This window comes from Notolabrus celidotus, chromosome 22 (genome assembly GCF_009762535.1).
Source record: "Notolabrus celidotus isolate fNotCel1 chromosome 22, fNotCel1.pri, whole genome shotgun sequence".
Lineage (NCBI taxonomy): Eukaryota > Metazoa > Chordata > Actinopteri > Labriformes > Labridae > Notolabrus > Notolabrus celidotus.
In genome coordinates this window covers 6,856,551-6,879,384 of record NC_048293.1, presented here as the reverse complement: position 1 = coordinate 6,879,384, position 22,834 = coordinate 6,856,551, and the positions used below count along the sequence as shown (strand labels likewise).

The following is a 22,834-nucleotide window of genomic DNA, read 5'->3' as shown; positions in this document are numbered from 1 at the left end:
ACTTATTCGTTGATATGATATATTGGGATGGGAGTTGTAATCCGAGGTGGCTGCCGGGACTTCACTTACCTGTAGATAGACTTTTTGGGGGGGTTACATTGAACATTTAGGGCACTGGAAACCTTACTGGGATTATTTGTATAAAAAAGCTTCTGCTGAGTTCTTTGTGCGACCTGTCTGTTTGTGCCTTTTTTGATAGTCTTGATATCCAAGATTTTTTTGTATAGTCAGGACTCAGTTGTAATCGCAGTAGACGCTCTTTAAAAATGAACTCAATCAAGGATGTGGGTTTGAGCGGGATGGTGGGTGGGTCTCCTTTCTTTTCTCTCAGTTAATGTACATCTTAAAGAGATTTGTTGTAACAGCTGTGTGATTTGTGACTTTATTGAAAAGATGAAAAGAAATAATTTATACCCTTACCCTTTCTCCTTGAGCCTTTGAGATTATTGATTACTCTCAATAAAATGTGTGAACCCTCCTTGGGTCTTTGAGCTAGCTATCATTACAATCGGTCACAGTGTTTGTGTGTGACTGAGCTTACTAAAGTTGCTCTTTCAATATCTTGGATCTGTGCCTCCATAGCTTCCCGTTTTAGTGGTAATGTCAATCTGCAGATTTAAATAGCACTCTGTGAGATGTTGCATGCAGACTTTTAGGTGGAAATTCATGCTATGCACTCAAAGTGTTCTGCACTCAATCTTAGGACAGTGCATGTGCATCTGTGTCTGTGTATTAGAAGTTAAACCATACTTTTACTATGCTTCCAGAAGTTGCAGCAGGCCGTAGAGAAGCGTAACGAGATCATTGCGAGGCTCAGCTCCAACCTGCAGGATGCGCTCGCCAGTAGAGACCAGGTTCAGCTGGAGGCGCAATCGCTGGCCGGACAGATTCAAGCTCTACAGAGGCAGCTGCAGCAGGTAAGAGCGACTAAAAGCTAAAACTGTGCACTTTACTTTGTGCACACACAGCTACTGAACATCCGTATTCTGTGAACTGTCTTTCATGCAGACAAGTGTGGAGTTTATGCGCATCAAAAATCACACAGGAGCTGAAATTCCCAACAGTCATCTACAGCAGCATCAACAAGGCCATCCCTTCAAGTATGCAGACATCAACCACAAGGAGGCACCATCAGGGGAATCTGCAAGTGGATGTCCTGGTGCTGAAGGGTGCAGCACAGGCTTGGACAGTGAGACAGACAATTTTCTGCACACACTGAGGGCAGAGCTAGAGGAGGAAAGGCAGAAGAGCCAACGTTTATGTTCTGAACTGGAGGAGGAGATTAAGAAACACCAACATGTGCTTTCTTCACTGGAGAAGGAGAAGAGAGACCGGGAAGAGGATCGAAAGGAAAGTGAGACACAGCTGCAAGACCTCCAGACCCAGTTAGGCTCAGTCCAGAGTCAGTGCCTTGAGCTGCAGCAGTACAAAGCAGAGAAGGAGAAGCTGAACACAGAAGTGCTCGACCTGAGGAAAAGGCTTCAGCAGGAGGAACACGCACAGAGAAGAATGAAGGAGGAGATAGCCAGCTCTGACCTTCATCTTCAAAGCCTCGAGGAGAGCAGACTCAGACAGGAGGAGGAGATGCAGAGGCTGAAAGAGGAGCACAGAGAGGAGGTGGAGAGAGTGAGGCAGCTGCTGGAGGAGAGTGAGAGAGTACTGATGTTTAGAGAGGAAGAGGTCAAAGGACCGAAGGGTTCCAAGAATCGGCAGAACCAGGTGAAGGCTGGTTTCAGCTGTGATACAAATGAGGAACATCTAGGAAATGGACCTGATCAGGACACAATGAATGTATCAACACCTGGAGAGGATATGATGGAGCGCTACTTATCTTCAGTTCCTCATGCACTCTCCCAGTCTGCAGTGATCGATGAAAGCTTTGAACACTGCGGTCAGCTGGATGTCTCTGCAGATAACAGGTTAGATAAATGTTGATCAGTGCTCATAGTTTTGTATAGATCTGTTTGATATCAAGTACTTATCTGTTTATGTCTCTTCACAGTTTTGAGCTGAACAGTGACATTTTGGGAGACGAGCCTCTGTTGTCGATCTCAAACCGTTTCCAAGAAGAAAGCAGCCTTCCCAACAGCTCCAGTCGGCAGAGCTCCCCTGGAATTCCGCAGACAGTTGATTCGAAATCTCAATCTCTTTCTCACTGGCTTCACAACTTCACTTCAGACAAGCTGGAGACGAGTGACCTGTCCGAGCAGCAGTTTGACCTGGAAAAGGAGCTGCTGAGTCAGCAGTGTGGAGAGCTCCGTGAGGAGTTGGAACTCAAGGACCGGGACCTAAATGTGCTAAGGGAGGAAGTCATCAAGAGTGCTGAAGAGCTGGAGGAGGCCAGGAGCAGGTAATGAAGCTATTTAAGCCGGGGAGTTAATGAGCTTTTTACAGAAACATTTGTTTGCAATACTTCGAGTTTTGTTCTTATTGATTTGTTTTAGCTTTAAGGACGGGGATACGTTCACTGTAAAGGGCAAAAAAAAACATTCTCAGTTTAGAGAAAAAAAGCCAAGTAAATATGTTAAACTCCACCCAACTCAACTACTGTTGTTTAGTAATCCAAAGAAATAAGTGTGAATACGCTGTCTCATGCAAAGGGACCATATTGTAACACTTACGAATTAATATAGAATAAGAAAATAAAAAATATATGTCATTATACTTGCTAAATGTTCTCGAGATTCGGCTCAGGAGCTTGGTGGAAAATTAATAAACACAAGCACAAAATTCAAGTTCAACCAGAACCAGCTGGGTTGAAAATTAGCAATACATTTAATAAAAATCACTTGATAAATCAAGGTGAAATGTCAATAGTAGATAAGTACACAAGTAAATAAACACTCTCAGTCTGTGAATTAGCAAATAAATAAGTAATACTAGCAATTTGAAAGTCTCATAAAGACAATCGAGTACACTTATTACTTAATAATACTAATTAATAAAACTAATTAATCCCATTCAATCAATTAATTTTTGCTCTAAAAATCCCCTTGTTCTACTTCACCTTAAAAACTCCACAGGACCACTTAATAAAAAGTTTAACTGTTTACTTCAACAAAAATAAAACGGGTCCATAAAGGAGTCTAAGTTTACATCCAAATATCCCTAAATAGATCCGCCTTGTTTATTCAAAACTATAACTGTACGGAGATCAGTGCACCTGAACAAGGGGCCGGGTTACTGAAAGCAATGGTTAAGTCAACCATCCAGTAGGGACCTTCTGTTTGTAACAAACCCACATACATTATACATACCATAAATCCTTAAAAAATTAACTATGTAATATATATATTATTATATTATATATATATTTATTATTTATTTAGTTTATATTTAGTTTATATTTTGATTTGTATTTATTGTGGATTATTATTATTATTTTATTAACTTGCTCTATTTTGTTACTATCATTGTTATTTTTACAATATTATTGTATGAAAAAAGCTTTACAAATAAGGTCTGATTGATTGATTGATTGATTGATTGATTGATTGATTGAAAATCCTGTCTGTACGTTCAGGTGGGCCCAAGTCACAGATGAGCTCAATCAGGCTCTCTTCGAGCTTGAAGAGGAAAAGGAGAAGAGGATACAAGTTGAAGAGGAGATGAACTCAAAAACCCATGAACAAGACAACCTGAAGAACAAACTGAGTGCCTTAATGGAAGAAAGACAGAACCAGAATTTGGTTACGTTTATGGGGAATGAAGCTGCTGAAACCCCTCTACTGCTCCCTGAGACGCCTTCATCCGAGGAGGGAGAGAAACTGGAAGGGGAGATTAAAAATAAGCAGGAGAGGAAGGCTGAGCTCCTGTCTCATCAAGTGCTGTCTCTGCAGGAGATGAAGCAGGCTTCTACCAAACAGAACGCACAGCTTAAAGATGACAACCAGCTGCTGACACTACAGGTAGAACAGTATAATCAGTGGGTTTGTGTTAACCACTTAATATGAATGTAAACATGCTAGTCTCTGCATGATTTAGATAAAAATAATGCCAGACAAGCCAGGAACGAACAATCTTTTGAAATGATAAATGAGTGTGATTTACAAGAAGCTAACATAATTTCTCTTTCTCTCTTTCTCAAGACTCACTGTGAACTTCTCAGCTCAGAGCTAGAGGAAACAAAAACAACGCTCAAAACCACAGCAGCTTTACTGGGTCAAATGACCATGGATCGGGATGAAACCTTAAAAAAGCTTGAAACAACTCGCCAACGGGTTCTTGAGGTTCAGACCGAGCTGGAAAGATTACAGGAAGAGCTTGACAAGAGGCAGGGCTGGCTGAGCAGTGCTGAAAAAGAGAAGAATGAGCTAGAATCTCAGATATCCTGCTTGAGACAAAACATGGCTGACCTGGAGGAGGCCCGAGCAGAGGCGGAGCAGGAGAGGGAGAAGCACAGTAGGAAAGAGGAGGAGATGGACCAACAGATCAGAAGCATAGAGCAAGTCTTAGAGGAGGAACTGGAACAGTTTGAGAATATGCTCAAAGACAAAGATGATAAGGTATGATAACAGTTGATTTTAATATCTTTGTTTCAATCCAAACCTGATGTCAGCATGATTAACAATGTGTGACTTTTATAGTTTGCCGAAGAAAAGGAGAAATGGGAAGACGAGAGGCAGGAGAAGGACAAAGATCTTCTCAGTATGAGGCATCTCCTGGAGGAGCAGAGAAGGGAGAGGGAGGAGGAGGTGAAGGCTCTATTTGAGAAGCAGGCTATGGTGGTTGAGGAGGCTGCAGAAAGACTGAAGACATCTCACCAACTGGAGATGAAAGATCTGAGGGAGAAGCATCGAACAGAGGTGGGAGAAACTGCGACCAAATCACCGGTTCATTTTATTGCATGCATATTGTAAAAAATGTCAAAGTTGGTCAGAAACCTTCAAACTTCCAGCTCTGAGGACTCTGTCCAATGATGCCTACTCTTTAGTTATGAAATGTTGTATTATGTATCGTATATTTTGATCATTACTTACTGTGTAATTTACCTTTTATTCATATCCGGCATTAAGATGACATTTTTTTTTTTTTAATTAAAGCTAAAATGGATGCTGCTGATATATTGGGGCTCTTAATTTGTGTGATTGCATTTTTAGTATGTTAATTTCCTTGATATATTTACATAATTCCCTAGATCTCAGAGCTTAACTCTCACTTGGAGTCGGAACTGCTGAAGAAGCAGGTGGTGATGGAAGAAGAACAGAAGAGGCAGATCAGCCTCATCAAACAGGTATACACACTCAGTGAGACATATCAATTGGTTGTTTGGGACCCCCTTGAAAACGAGATGCTGCATCTCAAGGGGGCTATCCTATAATAAATAAATTACAAATTAACTTTTGCTTTATTTTTCTATTTAAAAAAAAATTCATATTTCGTTTTCTTCACTTCAGGTGACTGAACGCGAACATGAGAGGATGGTTTCAGAGCTGACGGCCAAACACAATGAGGAACTCAACCAGCTGAGGACGGAGCTGTCCATGGAGCTGAGGGAGAGCCTTGAGGCCGCCCACCAGGCTGAGCTGCAGCAGGCTAAGGTATACTAGATACATACTCAGGAACAGTTCGACCTCTCCATCACTTTTGTATGTCTTCTCTCCTTTTTCCTCCTTTATACAATCTAGTTGTATAAATCTTGACACTTCATAAGATTTAGTAAATGTCTTAATTTAGCACACAACCCTCTATGCAGTCCCTACCAAAGCTCTCTCTCAAACCAAGGCTTCATTCACCATAGGTCCAAAGGACCACTGAGCTTGAAGCCTTGCACTTGAGCCTGACCAGCGCCCACAACTCCCAGCTGGAGCACTCCCAGTTGAACTCTCAACAGGAGCAGGAGTCCTCTGTCGCTAAAGTCCAGGCCTCCCTGAGGGACACATTCGCACAAGAAAGTGCTCTACTGCAGAGTCGACATCAGCTCGATCTGGACCAGATCAGACAGCAGAACCAGGAGCAGCAGGAGGGACTGCGTGAGCTGCACCTACAAAACATGAGTGAGTTTGGATGAGAGGGCTTTTAAGCCGTTCACATAGCGTGTTCCTTTTCATGTTTGCCTGCAGGTGCACTCAACCTGTGTGCCATTATGAATGTGGGTGAGTCACCCTCATTCTTTTAAAAGCTTGTTCAGGACACAGTGGCAGATGTAAACTTCAAGTTCTTTAATGTGGGTGAACTAATGTGTTTGTGTGTTTTGTATGCACAGATAAGTTGAAGCAGCAGTGGGAGACGACTATAGCTCAGGAGAGAGCTGCAGTGGAGGAGAAGCAGGCCAAAGAGATACAGGTTGAGCATTATGAATGTGTTGCAATTTGTTTGATAACAACTTTATATAAAAATTCCAGACCATTTCATAGTTTATTTTTGAAGTTATGCCAAGTTTAATATTTAAATACATATTCCAGTTAATTTTGGTCCTCTCTTTCTCCCAGGCTTTAAGGTCACAGTGGGAGAACAACGCTAAGAGCACCCAGTCAAAACTTCTCTCAGATAGCCAGAACACTCTCACTGCAACCCAGAAGGAACTTGCTGACACCCAGGCATCCCTCACGCAAACCAACAAAGCTCTTACAGAAGCTCAGGCAGCTCTGTCCAAGATGCAGTCAGAGCTGCGGGGGTCATCTGCCCGGCTGGAGGAACTAAAGACGTCCAGTGAGGAGGAGAAGCAGAAACTGGAGGAGGAGCTTAAACAAGCCTGGGCTGACAGAAATGCAGCTGCTAGTGAGTTTCTCTTCTTTACACCCTGCTGTCTGTTATTAACTCAGTCTGTATTTCCACCAAGGCTGCACATCTTCTATATTCATTATTTAAAAATGACGTCCTAATTTCAATCAGCATCTGTCCGCTCAAGCTAGAGCTTAGTATACATGATCAGTTAAATTTATGACCGGGTGACCACTGTGGGTTTTGTGTCCCAGTTTATCTGAATTGTTAGTGCTTAGCTGATGTCATCTTGAATGTTACTAAGGTGCTCTGGAGGAGTTGGTTTCTAGTCATAAGGCAGTGCTGCAGGAGAAAGAAAAGCAAGCACTCCACCTACAGGAGCAGGAACACAAACTGCAGCAGGAGGTGAGTTCACTCAAATTACATGAATATGTAGCCAAGTTGCTAATTGTGTTTGATTCCTCTACACTGGCCCTAACATTTATATACAGAACTTAAAACATATTTGTCAATATCTGGACATTCCTGTGAATTTAGCTAGCTCCAGTCTATGAAACAAAAACAAAAAGGAATGTACAAAAAATGTAATCTTAGTCTAAGTTACAGTAAGTTTTTTTGTTCCTCTGTATGAACCAGGTTCTGCGCCTGCAGGAGGAGAAGACCTTATTAAAGCAGAGCTCAGAAGAAGAAGTAGGTCAGCTGTGGAGCCAGCTGGAGAGCATGAGGACAAGTCGGCAAGAGCTGGGAGGTGAGCTTGTTAAACCAGTCTGGCATGTGCTTGCCAGCGCTTTAGTTTAATCAGCTGCATTTATCTAAATATGCACAACAAACCCACTCAGAACTCAAAGCTGTATTAAATACGCCTCACTGAAACATTTTGTATGTGATGTAATTTGCAGCGGATGTTTTAAAAATTCCTTTGTGTGACATGAGTGCACTTTATTTTCTGCATCCTCAAGATGTTCTGTGTTTTTTTGTGCTCTTACTTTCTTTTCATAGAGCTGAAGGAGCAGCTGCGCGCTCGCTCGTCTCGTGTCGATGACATTGAGCGCCTGAAGTCAGAGTTTAATGATCAAAAACGGGAAATAAAGGAGCAGAATGAGGCTGAGCTGGAAAGCTTGAGGAGGTATGAGAATAGCTGGCTTACAGGGGCACACACATATGCACACTGAGTCCAGATTCATGTTATTCCCTCAAAAGTCTCATCTTCTTGTACTCTAAGTTTAAAAGTTAGAGTCCAGGGTACATTTTTTATGTTAGTTATCTTTAAATTCTCCTTTTTCAACCCTGTCTTATATATATATATATATATATATATATATATATATATATATATATATATACTATAACTTTTCCCCCCTCTAGGTACTTTGAGCAGCGGTTGCAGGTCACAGAGGAGAGCTACAGAGAGGAAATCGCTCTGCTCCAGCTGAGGCTAGTGGAAGGTGCCATGGAAGAGTCTGTACTAACTAGGTATGCAAAGAGAATGTAACTTCAGACCAGATACATGCCCTACAAACTTAGATGCATTGGAAAAAAAAAAATTGTCTTTCTGTTTCAGTTTCATCTCCCAGAGCCAAGCAGAGGGGGGGAAAGATCACATGGCTCTTGATACTAGCCTTAACCTGGAGAAACAAAAGGTGAATGCATGCTTGAATAGAAAAATGTATATATTCAATTCAAAGTGCTTTGAATGTCCCAATTTGGATGAAATCTCCAGCTCAAGTTTCACAAAATACAGGAGTTCATTCTTCTGCAAATATCAGTTTTGCAGTTTTGATCATAAAAGTGTTCTAAGCATCATATCATGTCCAATCCAGGAAGAGCTTGACAGTTTGCTACTTGAACGGGAGGAAAAACACACAGTGGAGCTTTCAAATCTTCGAACTACTATGGCTCTGTCCTTCAAGGAAGAGCTGCAACAGGTCAGACATAAACTCGTCTCAATCTAAATGCTTAATTTCACAAGGACTAATTAAGAAGGTGAATGTAAGAGGGGCCTTAGGTAAATCTTTCCCAGAGCAAGTTTCTAAGAAGTGTTTTATGACCATTCTTGAAATTACAAGTGTTAACATTTTTTTTAAAAGTGGAGGTAAACGCTTGAGGGGTGCACTATTTTTAAAGGTACAGTGTGTAGAAATAAAAATATTTAGTGAAATCAAGCCGCCAGATTACAGAAGAAGCAACGGTGGCATTCGAGGACAAGAAGCCTCTGTAATACATGATCAGTATGATCTTACATTTGTTGAGATTTTACAATCCAAAACCTCATTCCTTGTGTAGATATAAAAGACTAAAATCAGTTTTGCTAAATACTACACACTACTTTTTTTTTTTTTTTTTTTTAAAGAAAAGGTAACTGCTCACATTTTCAGACTCTCACCTGGCAGATGTTCAGAGTGATGGGCTCGGTTGTATGGATTTTAACTTGATCAGTCACTTTTATTCAAACAGTTTATCTCTTCCACTCAGCTGACTGATCACAGTGTGAAGTGGTCCTGAATGTCGGGATGTGTAAAATGTGGGCTTGGATAATTTCCATGAGCTTTCAGACTAAGGTTCTGGCAGATTATGATTGCCCTTTTATTCACAAATGTCTTTCTTTTCCTTTTTTTTTTTTTACACGATTGTTGTACTTCAGGTGCGCTCCGACCTCACGGACTTCTACTATGAAGAACTGCAGGAGATCAAGACTCGTCACGCACTGGAGCTGGAGCAACTCAGAGCCAAACTGTCTGACTGTCACTTACAAGGTTGCTTACACATTCTATAAAACTGACAATCCATGAAGTGAAATCATATAAATAATAATTGTATTCTATTTATTTATTTATTTACTTCTTTATTTGCAGACCTGACCCAACTTCGTTTTGAGGCAGCTCGGCAGGCTGAGGTAAGAAAATACAATCAGATAATTATTAGATCAAACCACACGGTGATTCTTTGAGTAATTTGTTACAATGTTATACAATAACAACACATGTTGTTTTGATTAGGTGGAAGTTGAACAGCGGATGTGGTGTTACACTGAGGAGCTACAAGCAAGCATGACCATCATCCACAACCTGGAGAAAAGAGTGTCCGGCTTTAGTGTACAACATGATGCTGAAACGCAACACAGTGCACAAAAGGTATGCAAGTGTACACAGTCTATGCAGTTTTAAATGTACCAATTAATGATGCAATGTGGAAATTTCAAAAAATTTCTTTATTCTTGAAGCAGGACATTGATGTTGAACCCCAGCGAGAAGAAGCTCTGAAACAAGAGAAGGGTCGTTTACAGGAGGAGATGAAGAGGCTTAGACAAGAACTCCAAGAGAAGCATGGAGATGAACTTGCTGCCCTGAAGTCAAATCATGACAGAGAGATGGAGGAAGAGAGGACAGGCTTCGAAAAATCTCTTCACGAGGAGAGGGAGAAGTTAAAGGCTCTTCAGGCAGCACTTGACAACGATGAGAGTAAGACTGTAATTGGTTGTCTGTAGGATGTTTGTCATTATATTAGAAATGAATGATATGTATTGTATAACTTGCTGTGTGTGTCTTTCAGGCCCACAGGTCATCGTAGTGAGGCAAAGACTTGAGGCCCAGTATGACAGTGAGTTGAAACAGGCGAAGAGTCGTATGGCAACAGACATGAAGGAGCTCACTGATCTCCTCCAGGAGCGAAGTGAGGAGCGGCTACGACAAGCACATGATAGGTGAGCTCTCGAGATCCTCAAGTCTTCATCATTAACTAGGTGTCGGTGGTTTGATGGGTGCATTTGACACAGTCAATACTCTATCCTCAAATTACAGTCACTATTGTTTAATTATTTGTATCTAAAATTCAGTGTATTGTTACATGCATATGATCTGGAATAGAAACACAAACTGACAATATTTGCAAAATGACATCATTTTATTGGTTTTACTTGAGAAAGGTGTTCATTTTAAGGATTTAGAAAATTAGTAAATCTCATCTTATATGATAATTTACTCTACTAAAGTCTCTCAGCAGTAAAGATAATAAAATAATATACAGGGGATTGTCCTCTTGTCAAGAACAGCGCACCAATCAAATGCTGTCCCTTTGTTGTTATTGGCAAGGCCAAAAGCAATACTGGCGAGCTGAAAGCTGCCGATTGGTTGGTCAGAACATTACAACAAGATGTAGGACGCCATGGTTGGAGTTGTTTTTGTGTGTTTTGGTTACATAAAAATAAAACTTGACCATGGACTTTTTTTAAATTTATTTTTTTAAGAGACTATTGTTTTTAAGTTTGACCTGTTAGTAGATAGGACAGTACAGAGTCAGGAAGTAGAGGAAGAAAAGTGGGGGAAACAAAGCCCAGCTGGGCTGATGCAGAGAGGACTCAGATTGTGTACATTGTGCAAACTACCAATGTGCGCTTAACTGGCGCCTTCTTTTTTTAAGACTGCTCTTACATACCATGGTTAAGGTCCCTTTGAACATAATCTTGAACTTCTTTTACTCCTAGTTCTGGTAGTATAAAAAGAAGATAAAGGGATGAGGTCCTCTATGTGCTCTGTGAGCAGCTTACAAAGTCCTTTGCATGTAAAATCAATAAGTGTTAATTGACCAGAGATCTTTGCTCCAGTGTAGCTCTCATGGTATGAAAATGTCCTCACATCACTGAGAACTAAGTCTTCAAAAATGACTTAAGGCCCTTTTATAAATGCTTTTTTTTTCTCTCTCTGTTTAGGTTTCAAGATCAAAAAGCATCAATGGAGCAAAGTTTGTGCCAAAGATATGAAACCTCTCTGTCAGAGCTGAAGAGCAACCATCAAACTGAACTGCAACATGAGAGAGACACACTACTGAACAAACACTCCCAAGAGATGGATGCACTCAATGCCAAACACAAAGCACAACTGGACTCTCTCAGTGCCAGTCACAGAGGGCAGCTTGAAGCTCTGACTGTTGAGCTAGAATCCAAACACAGCGCTGAGCTTGTCGCCTTGGAAGAGGCTCTCAGTTTAAAACTCAAGACAGACCATGAAAGTCTGGAGATTATGTTGAAGGAGACCAACCTGGCTCAGCTGGAGGCTTTGGAGGCCGAGCTAGCTCGAAAACACCAGGAAGAGAGGGATGAACTGGAAAAGAGGATGCTTGGTAATATGGACACTTTGGAGGCAACGTACCTAAAAGAAGTGCAAGTAAGGACATAAATAAAACATTATGCAAAACATTATGTTAGCAGTTTGATGTTCTCAACAAATACACAATAGTGCTGTTATTTAGAGTTCTTCCATTATCCTTTTTTGTTCTATCAGACATTGCGTGATGAAATTATGCAACTCAAAGAAAGACATCACCAAGGTCTGAACCGCCAGAAGTCAGAGCAGAGGCAGCTGATGGAGCGCACTGCCGCAGAGCAGCTGTCTGTCAGGGAGGAACTGAGGAAGGAGCTGGCTCAGGTGCACATTGAGAAGTTTAGGGCCATGGCAGCTGAGCTCAGCCACGTTCACAAGGTGAGCATAAAGACGGTTGGTAGACTTCTGGTAAACAGTCATCAATTCAACTACCATTCCACCAACAAGCAAGTTTTAAAAGTGTTTCCTGCTTTTTGTTTTCTTTACAGACTGAGCTGGCAGCTCAAAAAGAGGCCTTGGATACTGAACACTGCAACGCACTGGAGACCATAAAGAAGCAGGTACATACACATTACTTTGGTGTTCTTACTCAGTGCCCTCTCACAATATAATGTAAGCGCTGTCTAGTGCTCAACATAAGACTTGGAGGTCTATAAGGTGATATAAGTGTAAAATATTAATTTTCCTTTGACTTAATTTTTGGGGGAAAAAATCTAAATTATAAATTTGATATCTGGCCCTCACAAACATTGCTTCCTACTACAGTAGAACACCTTGGGGGGTTAAAGCATGACATAAAATAACAAACAAATGCATCATGCTGTCCTGCATGCTGCCAGTCTTAATATTTTTGCGAGACCTCAAAGTTGTAGTCAGCAACATGAACTTTCCACCTTAAAACCCTTCAGCCTCTATTTCTACTCCCTCATATCATACAGCTAAGCCCCTCCCACCAAATGTTACATCAAACAAGCATGCCAGCCATTGTCGTGCAAACTGTCTGTTCCACTCAGCTAGTTATTTCTGCCTTAGAAGACAGAAACACTGACAGCCAGTCAAAAAGCATCCCAAAAAAGCAGGAATTGGTGTGTGCCGCACAGCTGGGAAGAGGGAGCGGGAGAGAGCATAGAAGTCAGATGAATCAAGTTTATTCAGAGTCGCTATGATAAGCTAGTTGCATACAAGCCATTTCCTGATTTGTTGTTGTTGTTGTTTGTATTTCTTAAACAACTAGTTTAGTCTGAATCAAAGAGGCGGTGCTCACGAACACAGGTTAAACACATTTATTTAAAGGAGCATTTCATCTCAATATTGTCAGTGACGTGCAATATTCAAAATGTGTTATTTTCACAAATATTGTTAAATAATGTAGATTTTAAATGCAAACAACAACAAATCTTGGTGGCTTTTCTAATTTTCCATTTTCTAGTTTGTTGATGTTTTAAACGGTTAGTAAATGTTTCTTCTTTTCATCATTTTGCAGGTTTTAGAAGTGGAACAACAACACAGCTTTGCTCTTGAGGAGCTCTCACGTACCTGCTCTAATGAGAAAAAGCAACTAACTGAGCAGCATGAACTCCAGCTACAGGTATGTGTATGCATGTGTGGATCTGTGTCATTTACATGGTGAGTTAACATCCAAAGCTCTGCCTGCTGAGTCGTTCTTCGTGCTTGTCGGTTGAGTTATGTCTTTGTGGCTCTTACACCCCATTAGGGAGAGGATTACACAGGGTTGTTGTTCATCCTTTTATAATGGTCGACTTGTGTGTAGAGGCGAAGGGTATTTATTTGGATCTTTTTCTGAGAACCCCTCTGACTGTGAGCATTTGAACCAACTGGATGGTGGAGTATTAATCCAAATACACTGTTCATGTGCGCTGCAGGAGCTGAGGAGCGTCTCTGCACGAGAGTTGGAGGCATGCCGCAGAGAGCTGGAAGTGGAGTCATCGAGGCAACGGCAGCACTTCCTAGAAGAGGTGGAGCTCCTTAAAGTCCAATCAGAGGAGAGGCTGCAGGACCGGATTAATCAGTTGAAGGTAAAAGAGGAGATGAGGAGAAAGATGGCCTGTTTAGGGAGCTTTAAGGCATTTTTCTACAGTTCTTTAATATGTGAACTTTTTGTAGCAGCCATGTTGCCGTCATATAACAGTAACCCGTGAAAAAGTGTCTTTGTCATCGTTCTCATCTTTCTCAAATTACTCTATCAATATTTATTTGTGTGCCTGTTTTTAGAGACATTATGTAATAGCTCTGGATTATGGAAAGCTGTAGTGTGTGTGTGTTTGTTTTGACATTGCCCGCTCTAAGCTCCAGCTGCACCAGTTCATTCTCAGGGACAGTTCTTTCTGTTGGACCCTTTCCCACTGGAGCTTTATTCAAACCCAGTGTCCACATAATCCCACCATCATATGTGTAGAAGTGTTTTGTGCATCGGTCTCCCTGTTCTCTGAATCTGCTGGGCTGTGTACATGTGTTTTGTGTTTCTGCAATCTGAGCGGTGGCTAAATGGATGGATCTAAGCTTTTTATCCTCTGATGCAGAAGATTTGAAGGCTGCATGTACTTTTTTTTTTTTTACCCCCCCCAAACATTTCAGTCATAAGCCAGTGAGACATGATGACTAGAGGTTTCTTTAGCTGTGGAACATCTAACCCTTAACAACCCTGCAGCTTTTTAAGATGCTGGTCTGCATCTTTTATTTGGTTATCCAACGTCATTGTTTTTTCAAAGACGGAGTGTGAGGAGCAGAAGCAGGCGGAGCTTGAGGACTTGAAGCGGAGCTTCATATCTGAACAGGAGGAGAAGGAGCAGAGCTACACCGGCAAAATGAGTCAGCTCACTGCCCAGCTTCAGCAGCTGGATGCTGTGGTGGCCCAGGTACCACACGCACACACGCACACACGCACACACGCATACACGCACACACGCACTCACACGCACTCACACGCACTCACACGCACTCACACGCACTCACACGCATGGTCCAGGCTTTTACAGTTTTTTTAACATTACTGGTGCAAATGAAAAGCTTGAAGAAGGTAACACCTGCAGCTCCACTTTTCATTTGTGTTGCATTATGGGTGTTGAGGTTCAAAGCACAAAATCAGTGAACGAAAGAGAAACTGCTGATCAGTAAAGATGGACAATTCGAGAACTGAGTGAGATGAAAAATAATCCATAGGACATTTTCTTCCTCTCTTCCTTGCATATAGTTACATCTCTTACAAAAGATTATGATATCGATGAATTACCATACATAACTGGTGGTACGTATGTGATTTGTGTGGATCTGACTCTTTCGCTGAAGAACCAAAATTACCGGCTGATTAATCAAGTAGTGGATAGCTAGAAAATGTAATAATTAATTATTTAAGGTAATTATATAATCCTTCAGCTAGTAATCCAGAAAATCTCCCTGATTAAGATATCTTGGTGAGTTGTAGAGATTTATTGCCTTTCTTTTATTTTTGAATATTATGAGTATTTTATGGTTTAGACTGTTTGTAGAATTAAACAAGACATTTGAAGAATGGAATTTTTAACTATTTTACCCACTGCCATGTATATGTGAAGGTTGATAATTCTTATCTAATAAGAGCTTAACATTTTGTGTTATTTCATAGCCAGAAACACTGTAGTTTATTATTTAGGCCTGCAATCATAATAAATATTTGATTTGATTTCATAGTGTTTATTTCAAATATGTAAAAATCGTTATATAAAATGCAAAAATAATAATCTTAATAATAATACTTATAAATTGTATCCTCACTACTATGAATTTGTATTCAAATATCCGAAACAGAGTAGGAAGAAGTCAAACTTATTAAATCCCACCCCTTCTCCATCATTAATTCATTAATTAATAACGGTCTATAAAAATACTTACGCTTCTTACTTAATTTCAGTGGAACGGGGCCTTGTTGGCCTAGCGGTTTTAGCGTGGCCCCATAGTAGAGGCTATAGTCCTCAGTGTAGCGGTCGCTGGTTCGCTGCATGTCTTCACCCATCCTCTACTCCCCACATTTCCTGTCTCTCTTCAGCTGTCTCGTCAATAAAGTCAAAAATGTCCAAAATATAACTTGCTTTTTGTTAAGTAAAAAAACGATCATAAAATAAATCAGAAATCATTTCTTGGGATTTTTAGTTAATTATTTCCCAGGTTGTTTTGAGTCACTGAAGCAACATATTCTCTTGTGTTGTGGTTGTGAAGCATTCTAAATCTGTTCTATTCATTAATCATTAACTTCCTGTGTAGTTACCTTCATTTCTGTTACCATAAAACACATTTTGATTGCATAAGACCCCTCCATGAATAAACAGTTTCTGAAGTTCCCCATGACCCAAATGACTGAGTTGTTTAAAATCCCTAATTAATTGCCTTTAATCACGATTATTGGGCCTCATGCATATCAACATTTGTTTCCATGGCACCTGCCTGGCTTGGCTGGCACAGTGAGAGATTAAAACACACACACTCATGCAAACCCCCTCCACGAAGTCTGCAGAGAGAAGCTTAGGAGTGGTTGGGAGGGTGCTGTTGTCAGAGCAACAGTATTGTTTGGTTGAGGCAGGTGGCTGCTTGAGACATGTTTGATGTGAGAGAGCGGGAGGTAGAGGGAAAAGAGAGGGAAGCAAGTCGTAGTGAGAGGACAGACAGACCGAGGAAGAGAGGGAGAATGACTGGACTGGGGAACCAGAGGTAAGTAAAGCTCATCCACACCTGGAAGAAAACTGATAAAGTCCCTTCTGAGAGAGAGTGCAGCTGTGAAGGGAGAAGTTTGCTCGCCTCAATCCCGCTCTGGCTTGGAAAGAAACAGCCATACTTCTGCCAAGGAGGCTTGAAGATTACAGTCAGTGTGTGTGTGTGTCAGGTTGCTTTAACTTGGGTCAGAGAAAGAGGGATGTGTTTTAGATGTTGCAGAGGATGTGTTGACTGTATTCTGGTTGTCTGTGGATGAGGCTGATCTCTCTCACAATCAACATCTGGTATGATTGGCTTTTTAATGCAGAACATGCCATCTGCTCCTGGCTCTGGCAGGATGTTGTTGGCCATGTGACTTATTTGTTTAATACCTCCATGCCGGTCACAGCCATGGCAGCAGGCTTTATTTTGTCTCACCTTCTGTCATTACAATTCTTTAAATGCAATATCCCAGAGCAGTCAGAGGGAAATACGTCATAATGTGGCTCTGACATCTTTTTAGACTGAAAGGTTACATCGACATTAACATTTGACAACCAGTTCCCCCTCCAAATACCATTTTTGGCCATAACTCAAGATGCATACACTGAGACACTACTAGTATTTTAGATTAAAATGATGAAGTGAAGAGGAAACAATGTTACCGCGTGCTCAGGGAGGTAATATGGCAAACCCCAGGTTAAAGCCTGGTGCTCTTGAAGAATCGAGTGTTACTATCAAAGGGAAGCCACAATACAGAGGCTGTCTTCAGGGACACTAGTCTGAGTGAAGGAATAAGTTTAAAAAGCCTTAAATAGTTCAGGGCATAACGCTTAAAAAACGTAACAATCAGGAAACCACGCTAACTGGTTTCGACCCTCAGAGTCTTAATAAGGGCGTAGTGAAAAAACAGAAACAGGTGAGGTTCCTTTTATACCATCACATGGCTGAAAAATACATGGGCATATATAGAAGGACAGAACTACTCAACATGATGCCATATAAAGTTGATATAAAAGAAGTGTAACCTAAATAGTACATATAATTAGTTGATATGAACGATACAATTGCCATTAAAAAGCAATCATTAAGTCATGTTAAATATGAGGTGACAACTCTTAAACTACAGAATCTGCAATCAGCTGTTCTCTGACTTAATAATTTCCTGGGGAAAAAACACTCACGGCCTTTTCACATTTGAAGCAATCTCCCAGGAAAGCCTGGAGAGAGTCTCTTCAAGTTTGCACAAACATCCACTGAGACTCAGGTTCTCAAGGGGAGGCGGATCAACCGATCACTACACCTTTGACCGCCAAAAATCTGTTTGTCAAAAGACTTTTCTTGCAATAGCAGAACAAAGCATGCACTGCAAAGAAACAGAAAAAAAGAGACCCTTTCCTCTATAAATTCACACAGTAAAACCTTTCCTGTTTAATGTGACCTTCTTGGGGAAATATTTTCTTTGAGGGTGGCTTTTCAAATATTTTGATTAAGAAACATCTGTTGTCCTCAGCCACTGTTACATTCTACTGGAAACTGATTGAAAGAAAAAACAATTTTAATTGTTGGCAGAGGCATTTCAGACCTTTTTGTCATACTTTTCAAACCAGCTGGAGATGAATGCATTCAATTCATTTAGTCTAGTCAGATGTTTCTGTACTGTCTGGGACTAGACTGCAAACATAGGATGGGAGACAGGAAGTAATTTAACAAACTATTTCTGTGTCCATTTGTCCAGCTGCGAGCAGAGGTCAGCTGTCTTCAGGGAGAGTTAGAAGGGAAGCGTGCAGAGATGGACACGTTGGACACTCTCCTCCAACGAAGGGATCGTGAGAGTCAGGAGGGAGGAAACCTACTGAAGATGCTCACTGATGACCTGCAGACTGCCAAAGAGGAAAGGTAAGCGATGTACAACAGCTCGATTTACCCGTTTCAGACGCTCCATATAACCTAAACTGTAATCAAAACCATCAGGAAGACGACTGTCTATTTCCAATGGTATTTTTTTGCTGCAATAGCTTTAAGTGAAAGCTCCAACATTATTTCATATATTACTCTTTGCCCAAACTGGTCTTTTAGGTGCAAGACTTCATGATATTTATTTTATATAACTGATGATTTTTCTCTAGATTACATATATTTTGCTTTGCTAATTGCGTGTCTGATGTGCCACTCCTGTTTTTCACAGATGTAACCTCAACCACGCCAATGAAAAGCTGAAGAAGGTGCTGATTGAGATGATTCGCAGCACAATTGCTACAGAAGAGCTGATTGGACAAAAGATCAGTGCCCGAGCTAAGACATCTGAGCGGGCGTCCCATCAGAGGAGCTCAACAAGTGCAAACAAGGATGCTCAAGACTCAGGTCTGTTGATTTCAAATTTACATAACATGCTCTGAGGACACCGCTCAGTCTTGTTCAGGGTTACAGAATAGCCGAAGGGGTTTCTTTAAATGAAGCATTTGAATATTTGTATAATATTTCCGTTGTAAACTTCACTTCAGATGAACTGGAGCTGACCCACCTGCTGTGCGAGAGCCTGCTGGTTTCAGACACTCAGATCAATCCTGGGGGAGAAGAAGCCGCTCTGAATGCCTGCAGCAGACTGCGTCACACTGTTGACATGCTGCTGGAGCTGCTCAACGAGGCCAACACACAGGTATAGGAGCATACACCCACATTCGCTGTTATCTCAACCATCAATATAAATAGTTTTCGATAAAAGTTTTTTTATCCTCACTTTCTTTCCAGCTGGAGCAGACTCATGATGTCCACCTTTCTCTGGAGGAAAAGTTCTCTAAGGGCAGAGAAGACTCCGCTCAGCTCCTTGAGCAGCACAAGCTCCTGTTGGAGCAGCTCGATCAAGAAGCCAAGCTGAAGAGTCAACTCCAGCTGGAGCTCCACAAGGCCGAGGGTGAGCGTGACTCTGCTTCCCTTAACTGACCCATTTTATGCTGTCAGGCAACATATTGCAAATGAGTTGTTACAATTAACTGATTAATCTGTCTGTTTTTTTCCCCCCTCTCACATGAACTCTTTGACTCTAAATGTTGTGATCAGGGCTTCTGGAGGGCTATGTAGCTGAAAAAGCCATCCTCGAGGAGTCCCTGCAGCAGAAGGAGTCCCAGGAAGAGAGATTAGTAGAAGAGCTGGAGGACCTGAAGGTGAAGCTGCACCAGATGCAGGGCCTCACCACAGAGCTGGACAGCCTCAGACTGAAGCATCAGGAGCTCGGCGAGGAGCACACACTTCTCCTGCGCCAGAAGGAGCATCTTTCTGCAGGCCTTGGGGAGAGGGAGAAAGGTGAGCACAGCATCCACAAATTCACGCGTGTGTGTCTGATATAAAATGTTACATGACCTGTTAGATGCGCTTGACCGCACACTTATATAATGTCTGTGCTCAGATTTGTCTTTTCTCCGTAGGCCATTGGCTCATTTTAGATCCTGAGACAGGTTTGTAGGTCAGCGTGGAGTATGAGTGTGTGATGAGGGGGTGGGGATGAATATGCAGTTTCTTTGCAGTGCTGTGTGAGGTTGCGGTTTGTAACACCGCGATTAGCTTGTAGCAAAGACGTGGAGTGCTGTGTCCTTTTTCTTCTTAAACCCTGATACTTCATCGCCTTTTCTGAAGAAAAAGCGCATTATGTGTAATAACTCTAACTAATTTCTGCTACTGAATAAAACTACTGTTTTATATTTTAAATTTAAAACTAAGCTTCCTTTTTTAAATATTTCTAGCTCTTCTGGAAGAGACTGAGCGCCTGGCTCGGGATCGGCTGGACTTGCAGCGGCAGGCAGAGAAGGACCGCAGTTCTCTGTCCCTGCGCCTCAGGGCCCTGGAAAGAGAGCTAGACGAGCAGGAGACAAAGGGCCTGGAGACGGAGCAGCACCACAAGACTCATACAGAAGACCTCCACCAGCGAGTCCAAGCGCTTGAGAAACAACTGAAACATGACCGCCAGTTTATCGAGGTTAGTTTAAGCAAATATTGGTGAACTAAGAAAAAAAAAAAGAGACCATCTTATTTTGATGTAAAGCTTAGTCCTTTATTCGTCTTTTTATCTGCAGCTGAAATTGCTGTAATTGCTTGTACTTTCCTCCACTTTGAGAATGTCAGAGTTGATATTTTCATGTCGCTGCCTAATGTAGTGGTCACACTCTTTCACATCATTTGCTGTGCGTATAGGAGCAGGCTGTGGAGCGTGAACATGAGAGGGATGAGTTCCAGCAGGAGATCAGAAGGCTGGAGGCCCAACTCAGACAGACAGCAAGCGTGGATAGTAAAGGACACAGGGTGAGACCTACATAAGATGCCTTGCATTTGCAGTGTGTGTTTTTTGTCTAAAGCATTTTTTGATGGAATGTTGTTAACAAAACAATATGTAGTATTTCTGAAAAGGTTGAAGTGATGAATGCATTGTTTGTTTGCCAATGAGCCTGACTTTTGTTGTGTTTATCCCTTGCGCTGAACGGATTGCTGTAGTTTGAGGACTTGGTTCTGCAGGTATGAACTCTAACTAGCCTACATCTCTTAGCTCCTCTGACTCTTGTGCATGGTGTGCATCATTCATCATTATTCCTGTGCAATCATCCATAGATTCATTCTTAGTTGTGATATGTGCTTGTCATAAGTTCTACATTCACCCTCATGTCATTGCCTGTTCCTCAATATTCATCTGCTTCTGTTCTGCACTTCATTTGCCTTTCTCCTCTGCGTCACTACTCTCTGGAATGGCATAACTTTTTATATTTAGTACTGGCGGCTGCGGATCCGGAATGGCTTATTTCTCTACAAATCGTGTAGTTTTCTATCCGCAAATCCCTTTCCCCGAATAAATACTCCAGAAACATACCTAAAAATGTGTCTTTGTATCTGTAGGTGGAGAGTCTGCAGACTATGATCAAAGACAAGACGGAAGACCATGCATCCTTGCTTGCAGCCAATCAGCAGGCCCAGCGGGACCTTGCAGAGCGCAATGAGGAGATAGACAAGCTAGCTGGACGAATCAGAGAGCTTGAACAAGCCCTACTCAACAGTACTGAGAGTGACAGATCTGTCAGTCAGCTGGAACAAGAGCTCCACAGAGCAAAGCTGAGAGAACAAGAGCTGACACAAGTGAGAAAACACACCAAACACTCTTCTGTATACAACCCTGAAATCGCTTTAAATACCAAGTGTACTTGAAGGTTCCTTTGTTCTGATGAATGCACTCACTTTTGTTAGGATAAGCAGGCTCTGGAGCAGCAGCAGCTGTCCAACAGGCTTCAGATCTCTGCCCTTCAGTCCAAACTGGATGAGACAAGGCACTGTTACCACGACAACTCACGTGACCCCACCCAGGAGCTGAGAGATGCCCTGGACACCGCTCAGCAGAGCCTGCAGAGCAAAGAGCAAGAGGTCTGTTGGATTTTATGTCTGGTACAACATGACTTCAGCTTATACGTGATGGTTGTAAATACATGCTTTCGACTGCACTGCCACCTTTTGGAACCAATGTGAATTTGTGCGCCGGCTGTAGGTGAAAGATGTTTATAACCCACTACAGAACACTTTTGTGATTGTAGAACTTGAATTTGATCTGCTATCCTCATTAACATGTTAACTAATGTTATTATTTTTAGGCTGAGATCCTGCTCAGCCAGCTGGAGACTGTGCAGAGTGACTTGAGCATCAAAGAGGTCGAACTGAAACACCTCACACTACAGCTGGAGCTGCTGACCAATCAAAATGCAGCTCATGTGAAGGAGCTCCAGGAACAGATTGCTGCTTTAGAAGTAAGTGCTCGCTTGTCTTTATGCCACACTGGTATCTATCTACTGCATGTTCTATAGGCAGCTTGTAAGTCATCCACAAGAAACGTCCATCCTCATCAACTATCCATACTGCTATTTCCCATTTGGGGTCCATATAAACAGTTAAAGGGACAAAACAACCTAATGTTGCCAAATGGATTTTACATATGTTTTTAAACGTTTTAAATAAAGAGGCAATAAGTACCTCTTACAAATACTGTTGACATCAGTGGTGAAATGCATCACTATTAGGCGGTTAGAACCTGAGCCCCCAGCACTCAGTTTGTGGAATGAGATGCTGTTTTTTTTCTTGTCTGCCTTCCTTTTTTTGTTGATTTATTGAATCATTTATTTTCTACTGTTATTTATTATTTAATTAATTTTAATGTACATCTTTTGACTTTCGTTTATTATCATATAATATTTCGTGAAACTATGTAAAAAAAAAATACAGCACAAATGTATAGATGACTGTTTTTATTTCAGTTTAGGCAACTTAAACAAAGTTTAAAAAAAACAAAGAAATCCTCCAGATAATAATTTTTCTCTTGACTTAACATCCAAATGCCCATCGTAAACAAAACAAACGGTGTAATT

At 41.4% G+C, this 22,834-nt stretch overlaps 1 protein-coding gene across 6 annotated transcripts in view; it reads left to right on the top strand.

Annotated features, from left to right (window-relative positions):
- pcnt (pericentrin) overlaps positions 1-22,834 on the top strand; it is a 38,559-nt gene that overhangs the window by 5,783 nt on the left and 9,942 nt on the right. For 2 of the 6 annotated variants that reach the window (XM_034674599.1, XM_034674596.1), the window contains 39 exons: positions 768-917; positions 1,009-1,919; positions 2,003-2,350; positions 3,524-3,908; positions 4,089-4,505; positions 4,587-4,805; positions 5,138-5,233; positions 5,397-5,540; positions 5,741-5,996; positions 6,206-6,285; positions 6,432-6,720; positions 6,968-7,068; positions 7,300-7,411; positions 7,663-7,789; positions 8,029-8,136; positions 8,225-8,303; positions 8,484-8,588; positions 9,305-9,416; positions 9,516-9,556; positions 9,660-9,794; positions 9,884-10,121; positions 10,213-10,363; positions 11,369-11,822; positions 11,940-12,137; positions 12,248-12,319; positions 13,243-13,347; positions 13,643-13,795; positions 14,489-14,635; positions 18,181-18,341; positions 18,631-18,806; positions 18,947-19,101; positions 19,194-19,356; positions 19,503-19,745; positions 20,183-20,415; positions 20,631-20,738; positions 20,928-20,948; positions 21,324-21,560; positions 21,669-21,842; positions 22,067-22,219. In XM_034674599.1, the coding sequence (XP_034530490.1) occupies positions 768-917; positions 1,009-1,919; positions 2,003-2,350; positions 3,524-3,908; positions 4,089-4,505; positions 4,587-4,805; positions 5,138-5,233; positions 5,397-5,540; positions 5,741-5,996; positions 6,206-6,285; positions 6,432-6,720; positions 6,968-7,068; positions 7,300-7,411; positions 7,663-7,789; positions 8,029-8,136; positions 8,225-8,303; positions 8,484-8,588; positions 9,305-9,416; positions 9,516-9,556; positions 9,660-9,794; positions 9,884-10,121; positions 10,213-10,363; positions 11,369-11,822; positions 11,940-12,137; positions 12,248-12,319; positions 13,243-13,347; positions 13,643-13,795; positions 14,489-14,635; positions 18,181-18,341; positions 18,631-18,806; positions 18,947-19,101; positions 19,194-19,356; positions 19,503-19,745; positions 20,183-20,415; positions 20,631-20,738; positions 20,928-20,948; positions 21,324-21,560; positions 21,669-21,842; positions 22,067-22,219 (7,557 nt within the window). The remainder of the gene's footprint in view (positions 1-767; positions 918-1,008; positions 1,920-2,002; positions 2,351-3,523; positions 3,909-4,088; positions 4,506-4,586; positions 4,806-5,137; positions 5,234-5,396; positions 5,541-5,740; positions 5,997-6,205; positions 6,286-6,431; positions 6,721-6,967; positions 7,069-7,299; positions 7,412-7,662; positions 7,790-8,028; positions 8,137-8,224; positions 8,304-8,483; positions 8,589-9,304; positions 9,417-9,515; positions 9,557-9,659; positions 9,795-9,883; positions 10,122-10,212; positions 10,364-11,368; positions 11,823-11,939; positions 12,138-12,247; positions 12,320-13,242; positions 13,348-13,642; positions 13,796-14,488; positions 14,636-18,180; positions 18,342-18,630; positions 18,807-18,946; positions 19,102-19,193; positions 19,357-19,502; positions 19,746-20,182; positions 20,416-20,630; positions 20,739-20,927; positions 20,949-21,323; positions 21,561-21,668; positions 21,843-22,066; positions 22,220-22,834) is intronic. The other 4 variants (XM_034674600.1, XM_034674598.1, XM_034674597.1 and 1 more) reach the window with 3 other exon arrangements.